This window comes from Branchiostoma belcheri, unplaced genomic scaffold (assembly GCF_001625305.1).
Source record: "Branchiostoma belcheri isolate BF01 breed outbred unplaced genomic scaffold, Haploidv18h27 scaffold23, whole genome shotgun sequence".
Lineage (NCBI taxonomy): Eukaryota > Metazoa > Chordata > Leptocardii > Amphioxiformes > Branchiostomatidae > Branchiostoma > Branchiostoma belcheri.
Window position 1 is genome coordinate 2,097,992 of NW_017803824.1, and position 19,091 is coordinate 2,117,082.

Genomic DNA, 19,091 nt, shown 5'->3' on the forward strand with positions numbered 1-19,091 from the left:
CTCTACATGTATTTGGCCAATCTCTACTCTTTCCAGCCACCTCCCGAAGCCTGGTAGAGGCTAACATTTGTTGACTGCAGGATAGGCAGTCAACAAAGGGCTTTTTGACAGGTTTCAGTTCACAGCGTTGACAGGTTTCAGTTCACATTGTTACAATATCAGTAAGCTAAATTCATGTAGTCTATTAGTAGCTGCCTTCCACCTGTATACAATTTGAGCAAAACCCTGAGAAGGATACCCTCACATCACATCTTGTTTATTTACTTTTTACACCGGCTTCATCACAACGTGTATAGTACATGTACTTGTAATGCAGAATGTTTTACACTTCCCTAATTACAAACACAACACATCATACACATATATTCAGCACAGGGCTATCATTGTAAATCCTGGAAAATAAATAGAGAACATTGTGTTATTAAACCTATTTGCATTGCATGGATTGCACTAATTGTTTCATCATGCGGATTGCGGACCTCACTTCAGCATACAAGTCAATACGACAACGAATCTAGCCTTTGCACATGTACGAATCTCTTGAATCAAAGAATAGTGTTTACTGCAAACCTGAAATATGTACCAGGAACTGTAAGGTAATGGTAAAGGTATCCCATAGCCTTTTTTGAGGCCGTAGGGGTAGTGGGTTGTTATCCACTGTGTCGAGGGCACGGTATTGGAAGGTGGAGCCCATCCCTCTCCTTCCACCACCTTTTACCTCCCCAACCGAAGTCAGGTACCCATTTTACACCTGGGTGGAGAGAGGAAAGTTGTGCAAAGTGCCTTTCCCAAGGGCACAAGATCGGTGACGTGACAGGATTCAAACCAAGGACCTCTAGGTTCTTGGCCAAACACCCTGTCATTATGCCACACACCACACAGGTTATACTCCCTTTCAGTTCCTGTCATAGCTGGATATGTTCTACCATTGGTGGTTGAAGTTACGTCTTGGAGGGGGCATGTCTCACCCATGGCTTAACTTTGTAAGATCATACATAACACAAAGCTAAACAAACGTGTCAGAATTACGGAAGACAAGATGGAGAAATCTCCAGCCCTGGTTGAACCAGACTGCTTCCCTCAGAAGTCTGTTGTATTTACATGGGTTCTAACAGCTGAGAACCATTCAGAACCCTCTGAGAATACTAGTAGGTTTCCCTATTGTTCTCTACATAAAGATCAATAAATTTAACTTCTCAATATTCTGTTAAATCAAACTTTTCAAATACATATGTCTGTAACAATTATTGTGTGCATGTTTTGTTCCACTGATTAATTACATAAGATGAAATTCATCTAGTAAAAATAGCTCATATCCTGGCTAACAAGAATTAATAACATGCTTGTGGTCACTTACTTAAGGTATGCCTTTGTTTTACTGTCATGTGACAAATTTAACAAAGTAATTCATAGTCAGCAAATAATACAGCAAAAACTACCAGTTGCAATTATAATATGCAGTTCTTGCTGCATATTTTGATCCTGGTTAAGTTTGAGTGAAATGTTTTTCCTTGAGCAACAATATTAGACATAGGAGAAGCCCTCAACAATATTTTTTATGAAATGTTAAACAAAAAATTAAGCCTGACATCAACGAGTCGCAATCATGTATAAATGTTTCAGTGCTGCTACTCTCTCTGCTTATACATGTAGGTTTTACACATCTGACTACACCATTAAATACTTTAAGTGACACAAAAAATTTGAAATAGCTCTTGGTCTGTATCTGGATAGCCGGTATACCCGCCCTTTGGCGTAACACACCAGCTAAATTTCCTGGTCTAAACCGAAAAAATTGTCTGATACAACAACATACAGGTAAAATATCACCAAAGTTGGCATGATTTTTTTCCATACTGCACATTAAGTTTGTGTTATCAAGTGCTGCAGCGCACACTGAACAACATTTGAATGTTTCAAATCTGTATATAGGGAAAGCAGTATGATCACAGGAAAGTGACTAGAGCCAGTTCAAATCTTTTTCTCTTAAAGTTTACTACTAAAGACCATCTGTCGTAAACCCAACCTTTAGACTACCACATCACGTTCTGAGAACTTGCAGCGGGGAAGTTTTGAGCGTTGTGGATGATGGTGAGAGTTATGACAGCGAGCTCTCCAGTTTAAGGTGCTTGTAACACGTTCTGCAGACAGGGACGGGACGTTGAGAGTAGTGCCCGGGGATCGCCGTCTGTTTGTCGATACATCGGGTACAGAACACATCACCACATCGCCAGCAGTGGTACTGCAAGAGGAGATAAGGTCAAATTTTAAAAACTGTAAATTGTCTTCTGCATTCCCTCAGTTGTCAGTTAGACAAGAGTGACTCTAGGTGAAGTGAGCCTGACCACCCCCACTTTACCTAGAGTCACTCTTGTCTAACTGACAACTGGAGATGCAGAGACAACCACACCTGTCCGGCACAGGTTTGGACAACTTGTATCTGTAACTCCCCCAAAAGGATGTTACCTGTACTGACACAAGTCCTTCAAAAGCCTATCTTTCCAAATTGTTACCAAACTTGGTCTTCAAACATCATTATGCTGCCAAATCTTGTAAAACCAGCACAGAGTTGATGCCAAAACAGTCGTACTCATAGTAAGGAGATAGCTAACATAGTGAGTATGGTAAAGATCCTATTTGTCATCTTTGACCAGTTATCAGACATTGTTCTGAACTTTTCAATTTCTATCAACAATAGGACTAAGCTGAAAACATCCCACACAAAGCATGTATTTCTTACTTTCTTGTTAAAAGCGTCCAGCGGGGTTTCACACGAACACTGGCGGATATTCCTAAAGGCTTTCCACTCCAGGGCCACCGAGTCCATCTCAAGGGACAAGCGATTCAGCGACATGTCCGTGGCATCACCGGCTCCTCCAGACGGAGAGTTCTCCACCTTGACATTCGTCTCAGGAACGTCACGACCTTCAGCCTCCTCCTCAAGGTCATGGGTACTGTTCAAAGTGTCCTCTTTGTCATCCTGCTTTTCCTCGTTCTCCTCTGTGCTTGCACTGTCCCCGTTCAGAGGAGATTGAACGTCTTCAATCCCTGACTCACTACTTGCATCAGATACAGCGTTAGCTACATTGTCTTCACTACGGCCATCCTCTGTGGGTACAGCATTGCTGCTGTCCACGGCTTCTGGACTGCTGTCACCCTTGGCTTGCTGGTCAGGCGACAGCACTGTGGTGTCTTTACCTAGCAGCTTCTTAACGCCAGCTATTCTCTGTAACATGGAAACAGGATGAATTAGACCATTGTTTGCAGATTCTTTTAGCTAAGTTATCAGAGGAAATACAGTATTGATTTTTTGCACTCTGGAAATGGCACTTTACACGACTTTCCTCACTCCACTCAGATGGAAATGAGTACCTAGCTTTGGTTAGGGACGTCCCTCGGATAGGGCGTTAAATGGTGGTCCCGTGTTTGGGGAGAGCCACATGAATGTTAAAGAACCCACTGCACTTATCAAAAAGAGTAGGGGTCCTTCCCGGTGTGAGTGGTTCAAACCTTACAGTCCGGTCTTACGCAGCTTGTATTTACATGTACAAAACTGGTGTGTTACAACAAAAGGGGGTTTACCAGTTATCCAACCAAACAAACAAACAAACAAACAAACAAACAAACAAACAAACAGAAGTCACCTTCTCGAGTAGCCTGACGTGGTCCTCCAGGGAGGCTGAGTGGTCTTTCATGGCGCTGACAGTGTCAGTGACTGACTCCCGGGGGTGGACTCCGCTCTCATACCTGTTGTACATGCCACGCCAGAACCTAAACACAACAAACATGGCCATTAGACTGTACAACTACTTTCAAAACAATCAGCTGTATGTTTTACATGAACAGACCAACAAGGTCTCATGCTACAGTCTAGCGTTCCACAGTCTCCTATTTCTTGCTAGTCTGGCTAACATCAGTAGGGATCCATCAGATAAAATAAGTTGAATATCAGCAAAAACTACTAAATGTTTCATTTCTAAAGTAGAGTACCAAAACAATGGTTTTATTATTTTTCTAACACGTAGATGTTAAGAATATGCTGTATACTATACATCTAACATCTTTACACACCTAAACCTACAAAAATATTTGGGTGCACTGGTGCACCAACAGAAAAAAACTGGGTGCACAGCTCCAAACTTGGGTGCACCCAGTATTTCAAGCCCTGACAGTTCTAGAAGAGAGAAATCAGTAAGACAGAAGGCCTACTTGAAGTTCTGTGGTGCAGTGTTGGGAAACAGGACTCCCTTAGTGACAGGGTGGTCCCTGCGGTACAGAGGGTTGACGTAGTCACTCATGTTCTTCCTCATGTAGCCCCACAGGGAGTAGGTCTTTGTGCTCAGGCTGCAGTGGGAAGGGAATCAACTACATGTAAGACATCATTCTTTACTAGAATTATCGCAGAGTGGAACTCGCTGTCACCAAGTACAGTAGGGGCATTATCATTAGATAGCTTTACTTTTTAAGCAATGTTTAGAGTTAGGTGTAACAGGTTGTTTGATGTAATGCAGCCGCGCCGCGCAGCATGCCTGCGAAGATGGTGTGTTACACCACAGTGCAGTTATACCGGCTATACAGATACAGATTGTAAAACTTACTCCCTCTTACAGATTTGTGATTTTACTGTGGTTCATTAGACAAGTCCTTTTCAGAATCTGAGGAAGCAAATGAAGTGTGCAAGCTGGTGTGTTATGCCGAAGGGCGGTTATACAGGCTATACTAAAAAAAATACAGAAGTGCTAGTGACCTGAGCTCCTCGCGTTCCCTCTGACAGTTTCCCAGGAAGGTGCCGAACTGGCATGAGTAGGCGTGGTCGTGCAGGGTGAGGAGGAAGGTCTCGTTAAACTGGAACGCACACGGGAACTGCTGAGTCAGCTGCCACACACACTCCACAAACTGGGTAAACACTGGAGACACCTCCTTCTCCTCTACTGCTGTCAGGCCAAGTCTGGGGACACAGAGGGTTTTGTTCTTTAGATACTGTTACCAAGGAGGTTTTAACCTCCTTGCTGTTACGTATCATCAATTAGGGTATAAAAATTTGTATGAGACCAAACACATGCCTTACAATTCAAGGTAACACACGGGAAAACAGTAACCTCGCAGATTATATGTATAATCTATTATGCTTGATTAACATATAAACAAATCCAACCTAATATACATGTAGCAATAACCTAAAACCAGTAATTATATCTTAAGACCCATACCTATCTGTGAACTTGTGCCCAAAGTCGAGCCACTCCTTTTCGATCAGTGCCTGTGAATAAGTGGGAAACAGCCAGGTGAGTGAATATGATACATTTTTGTTGTCTTGTCACCTTTCATTTTCCCTATTTTTTCTTTTTTAGGGGAACATACTCTCTTGGTATACTCCTACAATCCTGTATACATGTACTTACTATATTTCTGATACTACAGTATCCTCTGCTGACAGCATTAACGACCTAGGGGTCATTGTACAGTCAGATCTAATACTCATTTACTAATAGCCACATTGTGAAGATACCTGGTAGCAGCCAAGGCAAATTCTAGGACTGGTTTCATCAAATGAACAATAATTGGATTTAATGCCAGCATGGATGTACACAAGGCACTGTATACAATCCTACTGATGATGTGGGTGACACTAACCTGGAAGCCTTGGAGAGTCCTGAAGTAAGGGTCGAGGAACAGCCCAGCCAAGGAGCAGGTCTGCGCTGTTCTGTCCCAGCCGTCAGAACAGTGGACCAGCACGCTGGCATGTTCATCAAGAACAGCCTGGAGGGAACAGCAGGCAACTGTTTTAACTTTAGATCTGCTATGGCTTCAGTTACAAACCAATTCTATGGTAGAAGTTCAAAACACTACCTACATATGCAGGTTCGTGCAGGTAAAATTGAAGCTGTGCAGGTATTTCTGATGTCTTCCTGCACCTAACTTGCACTGGTCCATGCGTATTGGGTTTACATATATTCATTACCTGCATTGATGGTCATCACCATGATGTGCTAAAGAAATAATGGCAGTGTAAAGAAAATAAAGGCAATGGTTTCTGAAAAGTTTTTATATGATCCATACTTCCTAAGATCTGAGTGGTGCAGGTAAAATGTGTCTGGTGCAGGTAAATTTCAAACCTGTAGGTATGGAGAAAAAACATTTTGAGTCCTGGTGAGTAACAGTTGGTATATGATGTGTAACTCCTGACCTTTGCTATGAAGAGTGAGGTGTCCATGATGGCTTTGATGTGCTTGAGCCAGCTGCTGTTCTCCAGTCCACTCAGGAAGTCTCCAACAGATGGGTTCTTCAGGTCACACACTATGAGGACAACAACATTTCTGTCAGCAAAACTGGACTATAATGAAGCAAGATTAAAATGTGACTGGTTACTGGTATGAGAAATGATACTGCATCTGTATTAGGCCACACCAATTTAATTTGTTGGTTCACTGATTCGCCTGCTTCATTTTTTTCTGATTTGCAAAAAAAACAAACATTTCAGCCTCTGAACCAATTCCAAAATGCTCACATTTTGGCCCCAACAGTTGAAGGAAATACCTTCTCTTCAGAGTTGTCACAGTTTTTCCGTCTAATGCAGGAGTTGATTAGAAGTTTGAAATTCATTGTTTGAATTACAAACCTGGCTGGTATGATGACTTCATGGCTCGTATCATAGCATTTGGGGCTATCATAGGATGCTCAGGTGTTTTTTTTTCCCTGTCAATTCATTTTTTTTCTGAAAAAAATCTGAGAACCAGCAAATCAAATTTGTGTATCTTTACAGGAAAAGTCTCGAGTTCAATCCTACCCTCTATGAGCTTGTCCAGACTGTTTCTCATGACGTGGATGTTCTCGATTCCCAGGAACTGGAAGCGGATGTTGGAGTAGAAGTCTGTGCTCTCGTAGCCCTTCCCAGCTGCCTTGTTCACCATGGCGTTGATCTGTAACAGACCATATCATCCACTTAGTTTACTTTTGATATTGCTACTTTACACCTAACCTTTGCACATCTGTAAACATTTTTAAAGCTATCTAGCAATAAGTATTTCTACCACTGGTATCAATCAATCAATCAATCAAAAATGGTTTATTGATAAAAGACATTGCAGCCAGACAGGCTGAATTGCGCCTTCTGTACATACATATTGTGCAGGACACATTAAAAATATTTACAACAAAGTTTTAAAATAATACATAGCTTTAAAATAATACATTTTAAAATAATACTTTAGTGGCAATTGCTTCTAATATCAATTAGCGTTCAGGATCCGCAACATCGACGGTACAGGACTGTTCTTAAAGGAGTACTAACCTCCAGAAAGGGGTGCTATATTTCGACAGGCATTTATTTTTTGAAGTGAAAAATGCATATTATTTTACAGTATATAATTAAATGCCCATTTTGCGAGCAAGCCTTAAAACGCATCGAATCCAGGACAAACTCTCCAAATACCCTCAAAACTATCCCAGAATACACCACGCTACCCCATTAGTGCCTATGTTTTAAACAAAAAGTTACGTTACAGACCTCATTTCGGGGGCGATAAGAAAAATTCGTACCGTTTTGTGTTCTTTGGTATCTTACCAACCATTGCCCTTCTTGGTGTCCTTATCGCCCCTCATTTATGCCGCAAATATTGATGATGAAAAAAACGGCGTAATCTAGTTATCTTTTTCATAAGTGGTGTAATCTAATTATCTGTTCAAGTTATACTTACATGCAAATGAGTTGAGAAACTCAAAACACACAGGATGAAACTGGCGCCCACTGTATTCGACATCATGATATTATAATATCCAAGCCACAGGTCAAGCAAAGTAAAGCAAGTAATTTCTCAATAATCAGCTTGTTAGTGTGCTTGTCTCCTACCATTTTCGCCAAAAAATGTTTATGTTGACCTGAAGTGTATGAGTATTGCGTAAGCCAGAGTTCCCGGATGTATCAATTGTGGTTCAGCATGGGGGAAAATGATATTAATATCACTTTACAAACATGCGCCGCGCAACTTGTACAAGCGAAATTATGTAAAAAGTCGGCTAGTTATGTATTCATTGCAGCATGATGTATCGGAAAATAGCACTTCGTTCTGGAGGTTAGTACTCCTTTAAACCTTAGAGTTCGGCAGGTCGGTAGGGTCATACTAGTACCTCTGATATTGCTTATCTATTGCAGGTCTCTGTACTTGTACACCTTCTACATCAGTCTAGCAGACATGTTTATGACAGCTTGTGGGGATGGAAGGTGAAAAGTATGACATTTTCTGTATTACTGTGTAGATGGTCTACATTTGTAACTAAGTCTCTTACTCACATGGCAATAAGCATTCTTAGTAGAGAATGCAAAGGTATCTGTCTACATCTGTACATGTATACCTTGTAACAAACCAGCCTTTGCAAGCACATGGTGTGGCAGCAGCTGGCTATACTACACCAGACAACTTGTTACACCTAACCTTTGCACATCTAACTGTAAACAGTTTTTTTGTTGTTGTTGTTTAAATAATACCTAATGATGGTAGTGAAAAGACTGGGCTGTACTGAGAGCTAACCTTGGGTCTTGTGTCCACCACGTACATGAAGTTACAGTTGGGGTTTGCCCTCATGATGGCCTGCAGCATCTGTTCATCCTCCAGACACCTGGCACTAAACCCGGACAGGGGCTGGCTGCACCTGCAGATGGTTGCCTGGGAGACACCATGGCAACGGGACATGTCAATGCACCAATCACCACCACGCAAACAGTAACTACTAATACATTACATCAGGGCCCATCACCCTTCACTCAACCGCGGTGGGGGGCGACATCGTCTACCAGATACCTTTGACCCAGTGTTGACGCCACACTTCAAAGAAGCCACGTGACAAGCTTCACTGGGTCAGTCTACTGAGGAACACCAGATTGACTGGTCGAAAGCTCTAGGTGAGAGAACTACATTGTGTTGGATCTAAAGTTTTAACTTTAAACATGTAACTACCAACACAGATGAACTTTCATGACAGGATCTACATTACGTTTAGTATTTGGACCTAAAATTGTTTCAACACTGATAGAATTAAGGTTAACGTGGCCTTACATAAATGATGTTATACCACCTTTGCCTCAGGTATGTAACTCTTGGTACTGTGTTGTTACGTGTAGACTTACATGGTTGTCCTTGTGATAGTATGACAGCACAGGTAGCCTGCCCCTGCTTCTGAACTTGGAACTCCCCAGCAGGATGGGCGTGGTGGCACCGGCGGGGACAAACAGGGTGCGAGGATATGTGTCACAGATCTGGGCACACAAAAATAACAAATATCAACACTATTTATCTGTTAGGAGAAAAGAAAAAAGCCACAGGGTCTGCCATTTTCTGTACAAAATAAGTCCTACTGATATGTCAAAGACACAGAATTGGAAGGCTAAGCCCATCCCTTTCCCTCCACCACCTGTTATTTCCCCAACTGAAGTCAGGTACCCATTTTACACCTGGGTGGAGTGATGAAAGCCGTGCAAAGTGCCTTGAACACAACGTTTAGCAAGGAATGCAAGGGATCGAAGCCGCAATCTCTCAATTTTGTGTGTGCAAGTCTAGCCATTCAGTCATTAAACCACCTCTAGCTACTAGACTGGAAAAGAAACAACTGAGGCAGGGCCCTCAGCCCTACTGTTGTCCACCTTTTGTTGTCTGACTAAATGTAATCATGTCCTGTCCTATGAAATTGTATGCTGGGCCACAATGGAAAGCCGCTTCTACTAGCTGAATGGACTACCCAGCCATTTTAAAATGGAAAAATAAATAAACACGTGTGGCGACCCCCCTACCTGATAGTCCTTGTTGATAGGAGAGTGGACCCATCTGTTGTTGGGCAGCCCCTGTCGGGAGAACTCATTCTCCAGACTGAAGTAGCTCCAGCCGTCCCCGTGGTCCAGTAGTGTGGCCTGCGGGTTGTACTGGAATGCATACAGCTCCGTAATGGTGGCTGGGAAAGGGGAAAACAAAAAGGTTGCAATTTTTCAAGCATCTTCAGGTAAAATACAGAAGGATACAGAATAATAGATGAAGCTTAAATTGGTTAAGAAATAGCTATAATTAATGTGGTACTGGAATGAATACAGCTCCGTAATGGAGCCTGGGAAAGGAAAAGTTGTAATTTTTTCATGCACCTTAAAGGTAAAATACAACGGTATGTACAGAAGGATACAGAATGAAACTTAAATGAGTTGCTAACTAGCTAAAATTATTGATAAGCACATTTATAAAAAATCAACACAATTTATGACATTGATGTAACTCTTTGAAAAGGATCATGAGATAGTACATAAAGGTTTATAAAGTTTTAATTGGAAACGCAATTCTTAAGGTAAAGATTCAACAAACAAAAGCACGAGTCTGACCTGGTTTAGACAACATAATTAAGGATTCGAAGATGTCGTGACATTCCCTCTCCTTGGCGATGACGAAGGTGACAGTCTGGAACGTCTTGCAGCGGATGAGGAGGGGAGACCCTACAGTGGTTAATGGCAGTTTCTCCACGGAGTCTATGTGCATGTGGAGGACCTGGGGGTCATCAGACATTACAGGGGAGAAGTCAGCTTAAATCTCCAATGAAACCATTTTGTCATACCTGTACATGTACATTTATAGAGATATATTCCATACAAGTTGCAAATAGTACAGTAGGTATTGAAAATTCATTTACAATTTCTACTTAGATGAATAAAATGAATCAATAAGGGTACGTGTACACAAAAATTATTTTCTGCCAGTCAGTTTCAAATGGACATTTGCTTATACTCTCCAAGCAGAGGTTTGGGTTTGGGGTTATTTTTGGTGTGTTTTTAGGCTTTTTTATTGGGGTTTCTCTTTTGCATTGGAGTTTTTTTTTTCACCCAAAAAAAATTCCAGTGCAAAAGAGAAACCCCAATTTGAAACATCACTCCTGTCTATAGACATTGTCATTTCATATTAGGACAGCTGTTGAGCATGTGAGCATTCAAGGTTGAAAAAAGAACCCGGATGCTGGTTGCGTGACTAGGAAGTCCTGATGAATTATGCATACCGGGGTTATTAAACAATTTTCTCTCCCAGGACAGATAGAACCATGTCAACAACATTTCACCACAGATCTAAGGAGTTAATTAACCAAAACATACAGTAAGAAATTATTTTGCAGTAACAAAAATTAGACATTAGCAGATGGTTGATCCTTGGTTGTTCTCTCTACAGCTGTCCCTGTACTGAAAATTACTGTCTGGAAATATCTAATTTCATGGACATCAAATATGGTGGGGCATAATGCAAGGTTACAGATGACAATCATGCAGTTAAGTAATTAATTCTGTAAGGGGGCTGAGGGTGTTTGCTTTGTGGTTAATCATTAGAAACTAAAAGTATGCTGGTGACATTTCGATGAAGGTTAGACACCCAAGTAATGAGATACCAAGGTTACTCAACCAACTGGAATATATAGGATAGATTTTGAAAACAGCCAGATGTTTCAGGTACTAGGAAGCATCCACTGGTTTCAACAATAACACCTGGGAGCTCTTTTCTGAAACACCCTTCTCTTCAGACTACACTTACCCATGTTTCCCTCTTACTGTTGGGGTCGACAAAGATGAGGTGGGTGGCAGTGAGGTAGAGCGTCCCGACGGCCGGTTTCCTGGTGTTGAACCGGTCCTGGAGCCGGACATTCTCTACCTACAGGGTACAGGGAAATAAAGGGTCTTCACTGTTCTCAAAAAGGTTAATCAGGGGGGGGGCTCAGGACAGCAACACACAGCACTGTGGGCACTGGATACGGTAGAATCAATACACTCAAATGTACAAGGAAAACAACATTGTAAGTACATGTGTATAAGTATCAATTAACTTGCCATGCCATGTCAGGTGCAAGACAAGAAGAATAGCTGATCAAAGATTTGACAACGAAACTACAGGGTAATCTGCAAGAATTTTTAATTGTTCTGATACAGGTATTTTGAGCCTTGGTCAAGACAACTGATAGACCACAGAAACATTAATGATTTGATATTACTGGACAGTTGAGAAGATTTTACAGAAAGAAGTCCTCTAAATTTTTAAGTTCCTTCCATGAATGATGCACTTATCAACGTGAATTGCCAGAAGCTACCAGCAAGCTGTCAAATGTGTTAATTGCTTTTTCTGTACCTTTTTAAAAATGAAATGCAAGGTATTAAATTGCCACAGTGTTAGCAAGCTGCATCATGATTGTTGCATAAGCATGTAGCATTAGGATTGGGCTCTGAATTGTCACGTGACCTGTTTTGAGGATTATCACCAATAACTGCATCATCATTCAAGCACATTTAGTAAGCTAAACCCTTCCCCTACGTACACAACTCCCATGCAGCCAGTGCACAGACACCTGTTCTGCAAATTTACCTGGACTGGCATGAAAAAATCAGGCGGTGCATGGGGCTTTTGTGCACCCTTATTAATCGACCCCTGAAACAGAAAGGTGAGGAAGTGGTCAATAGTTTGATGTCACAATGTCGTGGCTGCCGGAAACAAGCAGGTTCTACTACATGTAGCAAACAATTTTGCGACACAACATAATACTAGTAATAATACAATATAACAAGTTCAAATTGAAATCAGTAAAAATGAAAATAACAAAAAGATTAAATGAGGAAAACATCAGATACTCTTAAGGTAGAGCTATGATTTGTGGAAGACACAACACAAATAAGGACAACTAAAATCAAGTTTCATCAAAAGTAACTTGAATTTCATGCAGAAATAATGGTTTTCCTGTAGTAAATATTCAGTTTTCAAGGTCAGCCAGCCATTGCACATCAAAATTTTAACCATTTCCCCACCGATATCTGTAAGGTACATCTCAGCAAGATCCCAGGAAAAGTCTTCACCTCGGTGTCTATACAATTTTTTAAATATAACATTGTTTCATCTTTCTTCTGTGGAACACTTCAAATGTAAGAAAAGTGTCATGATTTGGCTCATCACTGCGAAGCATCACATCTTCGAAACACAGAGACTTATCAATCAATACGCAGTGCTTGACCTCTGTCTTCTGTATTCTCTCTCAAGTAGACACACCTGGACTTAATCAATACTTGCTATGAATTATAAATCTGTATGGCAAACCTGGCAAAATCCATGAAGCCATTTTGTGCTTTCATGATAATCTGCCACAAGATTATTCTCTAAGCTGAGGTTTAGGCTTTTGCTTATTTTTTTTTACATGTTTTTAGGAATTTTTATCAGGCTTTCTTTCCTGTACCTAGTACTTGTATCTTTTTTCTACGAAATTCTAGGTGGCAAATGGTAACTGCCTGGCCAATTTGATACTGTCTTTGCAGCCACCACAAGACCTGTTTGGAGAGTACCACATGGTACAGTTGTCCATGCATCCACCCAGAGCCACACCCCCTGTCTACTACCCCTCCCCCTTTTGGGATAACAGGGATAGGTGCAATCACTGATTACCATAATGATGATGCAACCCTTCTAAATTATGCATACCCCAAATAATACTAAGTAGGCTGTGCGACACAACGGTGTCAACATAAATACGTATAAACAACATCTCTGACGGGAGATACGGTCTGTTTTGGTGTACATCTGAACTGCATGATGTCATGGTGTGTCACGAGACTTACATCTAAACACGACACACTCAGTCACTGAAGAAAAATTCTAGCAAATATTTAATCGGAAGTAGGGCAATAGTTCTGCACAGCTAACAGTTTATTTTCTTAGACAGAAACCTATTTTTTATGGCAGTTGTTGAGACAACCCCCCCACACGTGATTTCTTTATTACGTAAAATATTAATGACGAAGTCGGAATAATTATGCCCGGAAACCAGCATCGGAAACATACCGGAAGATGACAACACCACATCAACCTCATCAACTTTAACAGCTCCTTGCACCAAAGTTTCAAGACGCAAGAACACAAAACTTCGCAGATACCCTCTATAGACTATAAGTAAACATTCGGAATGCACACTGAAGACAAAGAAGGTTGTGTTGACGAGATAAAGGCACAAACCTTGGGAGTTCGTATGTGTTCCATCTTCTTTTTTTCACTCGACCGCCATGACACATCCGGGGCCGGCGTTCCCGGCTACCCATCATGCACTGTAGCAACATGGCGGTTTTTCGATAAAAAGTGTCGCGAGTTTTACTTTTTATCAGTGAATTTTGCGTCTCTACGGGATTTTTGTAGTCTGTTTGGTGCTCTGAGAGAATTCTGAGGCAATGCCGCCCACCGGTGGGTTCACGTTTGGGCAGACGCCGGCCCAGCCAGCACAGGGAAGCCTGTTCGCCATGCCAGCTCCTGCTGCCACTTCTACAGTCGGCGGACTCTCTTTCGGAACACCAGCTACGACAACGGCAACTAGGTAAATGGGCTATTCCAAAAAATAAAGGAGAATGGGGGGCGGAAGAGGTTGGACTGGACAGGGGGGGTGGGTAAAATACCTGGACTGGACAGGGGGGTTGGGTCAAATACCTGGAATGGACAGGGGGGTTGGGTCAACCAAATCTGGACTGGACAGGGGGGTTGGGTCAAACAAACCTGGAACGGACAGGGGGGTTGGGTAAAATGGATCTGGAACGGACAGGGGGGTTGGGTCAAACAAATCTGGAACGGACAGGGGGGTTGGGTCAAATAAACCTGGAACGGACAGGGGGGTTGGGTCAAATAAACCTGGAACGGACAGGGGGGTTGGGTCAAATAAACCTGGAACGGACAGGGGGGTTGGGTCAAATAAACCCGGGTTGGAGCCAGACTGGAACTTGGTGGGTATTGGGTGTATTCAGCGTTTTATGGTTGAGATTTTATCTCTCTGATTCTGAACAATCTTAGAATCTAAGTTAGATGTTTAATTGAAGGTTGGAGAATGATTTTTTAGCTGGATAAAGGACATTATAAATATTTCATACAATCATAAACATAGCTTCAATATGCATACCACTCTCATATAGAGTCCATATAAGGTCTATAAGATGTACATACTGTAACGCATCAAATTTTCAACTGTCCCACACCTTTCATAATTTAAGCGACCAAACAGCTCAATCCCATGTCAGACCTTATGGACTTATCAGGTTATAAGTGCCAGGAAGTTTATACTGCCAGCCATCTCTGTTTAGTGATGGTTGGTGTGGTCCTCAAATTTGTCCTGCAGCTATATAGAATTTCTTCTTTATTTCTTACATGCAAATATAAATACAGTAGTAGAAAATCTTAATTTAGAAAGTAAAAGTCCTTTTCCTTTTAAAAATTTATCTGAAACAACATTTTTACCCCAAGTAATTAGTTGGTTACTGTAAAGTAAACAAGCAAGTGTTGTTAAGTAAACAAGTTAATCCAGCATTCTCTTTCAATGGTTTGCATAACAAAAGGATCAGTCGAATTTTAGCCAAACAGTTTCTCTCAGTTGTTATATACCACACTTCAAGGTTAATTTCTTTCCATCTATGAATCACTTTTATAACTTCCTAACTTCTTTGTTGATCTACAAAAATATGTCATGCATGGTAGGGTGACTGCAGATTGCAACTTGTCCGTAACATATATTGTTTTTGTTCCTTTTTTATCTAGTTTCGCTATAACTATAGTACTTGAGTATAAGCTCGCTCCTTGGTTCAACTGAATATGGAGTCAACTGCATAGGTTGTTTTGCAAATGCTCTTGTAACTTATAAAAGAATAAAAATTGTCTTTGATTTTCTTTTCAGTCATTTAGATAATATTCAAGTGCAAGTGTGAATCTGAGTGTAACCAACAACAAGTCACATGAACTGGGTATCACTCACTCCTGTCCATTGTTTTGCCCGATTTGATGCATTGAACTACAAATCAGGGCTCAAAATACTCAGGGTGCACCAAAAATTGGAGCTGTACACCCAATCTTTTTCTGAGTGCACCCAGATATTCTGGTAGCCCAATGTTGAAGAAGAAACCGATAGTGATTTTTCAAAGTCAGAAGAAACTGCCAAGGAGCCAACCTGGCTTTTTGTGTGAGGTTTTTTTAACGCCATCTAGTAATCTTGTTTCACATAGTACACCCAATGTCTTTTATGCACCTAATTGTTTGGGTGATTGAATGCAAAGTTCATATGCCAAATATACCTGACTAAAATATGGGTAAAATTTCTCAGATAAGACACATTTGTTGTTATTTAGCAGCCTCCACCAGGCTTTTCTGTGGGATTATGGATTATGGATTGTGGCATATGTATTTCGGCAAAAAGGATTGGCCTGGGGAGTCAGTCTGTAGAAGGTTGTTTTTATCCGGATATAATCCAGTTACCCTCCGAAGTCAAACCCGAAGGTGGCCAGGCCAAACTAGCCTGGCAAATATTCTCGTAAATAGTCTGGTACTAGTGGTTATTTTGGTCTAACATCATTCAAAAAAATCTTTTACAGACCATCTAAAATTGAACTGCTTTATTGGACAATTATTTTGCATTTGTTAAAAAACTTTGATTTACGAGTACTTTTCATTATTTTTAGGTTCTTTTCCTATCCAAGGGTTCTAGTTGACTTGTACTAGACTTTTGGTGTACCAGGATTTCAGTTTCCACACAACCAGCTACTGTAACTCATTGAAATGCTAATTACTGGCTCCATGTCCTAATGAGTTCCTATTGTTTGCTCAGACATTGTTGTGTTATCAGATTATGCTGAATTATCTCAGGCCAAAGTCACTTCAGCAAAATAAAATTCTAGGGTAAAAGTTCAGGACAGTCAGGTTTACACAAAGTCATTTGATTTGCCGAAAGAATAAGAAGTCGTGATTTAATTTTTAGACTATTAGAGTACAGTGTTTACAACACTAAAGGACTGAAGGTGTGGGCCAGGCTAGTGTGAATTATCTTGAATTTTCAAAACCAATACTCTGATGCAGTTGAGCAAAACAAGGAGGTTAGAAATAAATTTAACCAGCTCCTTGTTTAACACAAAACCTCCTTTTATTTCCTTTTCAGTCCAAACCCAATGCCAATGGACCTGGAATCCTCAGTTTTAACACAATGGCGCTGCTTGAACAAAGTTCCTACAGGTTCCCATTGTTTTCCCCACCAAACCATCTAGATTCTTCATAGGTCAAGTCCGTTAAATTTCTATTTGCACTCAGAGCATCATAAAAATATCACATATATACTCCCTTCTTTCATAAAAGGACAATGCTATAAAACTGTACATTGATTGTCATACAACAAGACAATGTCATGAATTTCTACCAAGTCATATTTTTCATCCCTGACAGAACTTAGGGTTCAAAATACCCACTCTCACTCTTTTGCAAACAAGTCATGACTTGTGCATGTTTTCTGTGTGAGACTTGAACATGGAAACGTCAGATTGCCTGGCACGATCCACCTGGCACGCAAATGTCAAGCTGATCTTTTTATAACCCTGATGAAGGTAACTTAGACATCCAGGTAAACAATATTCAAAGACGAATCAAACTTTACTACTGGATAAATTATCATGGTGATTACTTCAGGACATTTCCAGGAGGCCATCTATAGGTGCAGCTACAACTCCACTAACTGGAAGGGAGGATTTCCCATAGAACTCTCCAGTACATGCAGTTGTTCCTGGCTGTGGTGTTGTATTAGTATTACCATAATCTACCTTATCATCATTTACATAACAAAACAGTGACACTTATGTGTCTTTCACTCTCTGTTCAACTGTTTTTTTCTAGTTCCTCCATGTGCAGTTTAGTGTCACTGAAGAAGGGTGAGAGATGTTTCAACTTGAAATGTCCCAAAGTAAAATCATGGCCATCTTGTACTGTTTTGCTCCGCATGTCTGCTCATAATTGCTCAGTCCTAAAAATTGCACTGTGCATTTTCCATGTGAGGAATTCCTCACAGGGAAAATGCTCAGTGCATTCTTTTGGTGCTTTTCTTCATACAATTATACGATGCCCAAATCTATATGGTGGAAGCTTAGTTCAGTCGCCTCATAGTGATGTTGAATGCTGAAAAAATGAAACTGTCCAAACAAGTTTAAATACGTTCAATAGTCATCTCATGCACTAACGCTCAAAACTCAAAAACGTACTAGTAATTGCCTAATATGAAAAAGATACTAGGACAAATCTGGAACGGAAAAGGGGTTGGGTAAAATGTATCTGGAATGGACGAGGGGGGTTGGGTCAAACGAATCTGGAACGGACAGGGGGGTTGGGTCAAACAAACCTGGAACGGACAGGGGGGTTGGGTCAAACAAATCTGGAACGGACAGGGGGGTTGGGTCAAATAAATCTGGAACGGACAGGGGGGTTGGGTCAAATAAACCCGGGTTGGAGCCAGACTGGAACTTGGTGGGTATTGGGTGTATTCAGCGTTTTATGGTTGAGATTTTATCTCTCTGATTCTGAACAATCTTAGAATCTAAGTTAGATGTTTAATTGAAGGTTGGAGAATGATTTTTTAGCTGGATAAAGGACATTATAAATATTTCATACAATCATAAACATAGCTTCAATATGCATACCACTCTCATATAGAGTCCATATAAGGTCTATAAGATGTACATACTGTAACGCATCAAATTTTCAACTGTCCCACACCTTTCATAATTTAAGCGACCAAACAGCTCAATCCCATGTCAGACCTTATGGACTTATCAGGTTATAAGTGCCAGGAAGTTTATACTGCCAGCCATCTCTGTTTAGTGATGGTTGGTGTGGTCCTCAAATTTGTCCTGCAGCTATATAGAATTTCTTCTTTATTTCTTACATGCAAATATAAATACAGTAGTAGAAAATCTTAATTTAGAAAGTAAAAGTCCTTTTCCTTTTAAAAATTTATCTGAAACAACATTTTTACCCCAAGTAATTAGTTGGTTACTGTAAAGTAAACAAGCAAGTGTTGTTAAGTAAACAAGTTAATCCAGCATTCTCTTTCAATGGTTTGCATAACAAAAGGATCAGTCGAATTTTAGCCAAACAGTTTCTCTCAGTTGTTATATACCACACTTCAAGGTTAATTTCTTTCCATCTATGAATCACTTTTATAACTTCCTAACTTCTTTGTTGATCTACAAAAATATGTCATGCATGGTAGGGTGACTGCAGATTGCAACTTGTCCGTAACATATATTGTTTTTGTTCCTTTTT

At 40.7% G+C, this 19,091-nt stretch overlaps 2 protein-coding genes across 3 annotated transcripts in view; one reads left to right on the plus strand and one right to left on the minus strand.

Annotated features, from left to right (window-relative positions):
- Window positions 1-240: 240 nt before the first annotated feature.
- On the minus strand, window positions 241-14,114 carry LOC109470605 (myotubularin-related protein 7-like). 2 transcript variants are annotated; one of them, XM_019769606.1, is made up of 16 exons: window positions 14,001-14,114; window positions 12,369-12,431; window positions 11,547-11,663; window positions 10,358-10,520; window positions 9,785-9,942; window positions 9,125-9,253; window positions 8,529-8,663; window positions 6,788-6,920; window positions 6,188-6,297; window positions 5,635-5,760; window positions 5,211-5,260; window positions 4,748-4,948; window positions 4,210-4,344; window positions 3,645-3,771; window positions 2,741-3,226; window positions 241-2,242 (listed from the first exon to the last, which is right to left on the minus strand). In XM_019769606.1, the coding sequence occupies exons 1-16, from the start codon at window positions 14,022-14,024 to the stop codon at window positions 2,099-2,101; spliced, it is 2,301 nt and encodes a 766-aa protein (XP_019625165.1). In that variant the 5' UTR covers window positions 14,025-14,114; the 3' UTR covers window positions 241-2,098. The 2 variants fall into 2 exon arrangements, with proteins under 2 accessions (XP_019625165.1, XP_019625166.1); XM_019769607.1 differs by lacking the exon at window positions 12,369-12,431.
- LOC109470560 (nucleoporin p58/p45-like) overlaps window positions 14,101-19,091 on the plus strand; it is a 6,965-nt gene continuing 1,974 nt past the window's right edge. Inside the window, exon 1 of the mRNA XM_019769524.1 lies at window positions 14,101-14,352. Within this exon, the coding sequence (XP_019625083.1) occupies window positions 14,210-14,352 (143 nt within the window). The 5' untranslated portion in view covers window positions 14,101-14,209. The remainder of the gene's footprint in view (window positions 14,353-19,091) is intronic.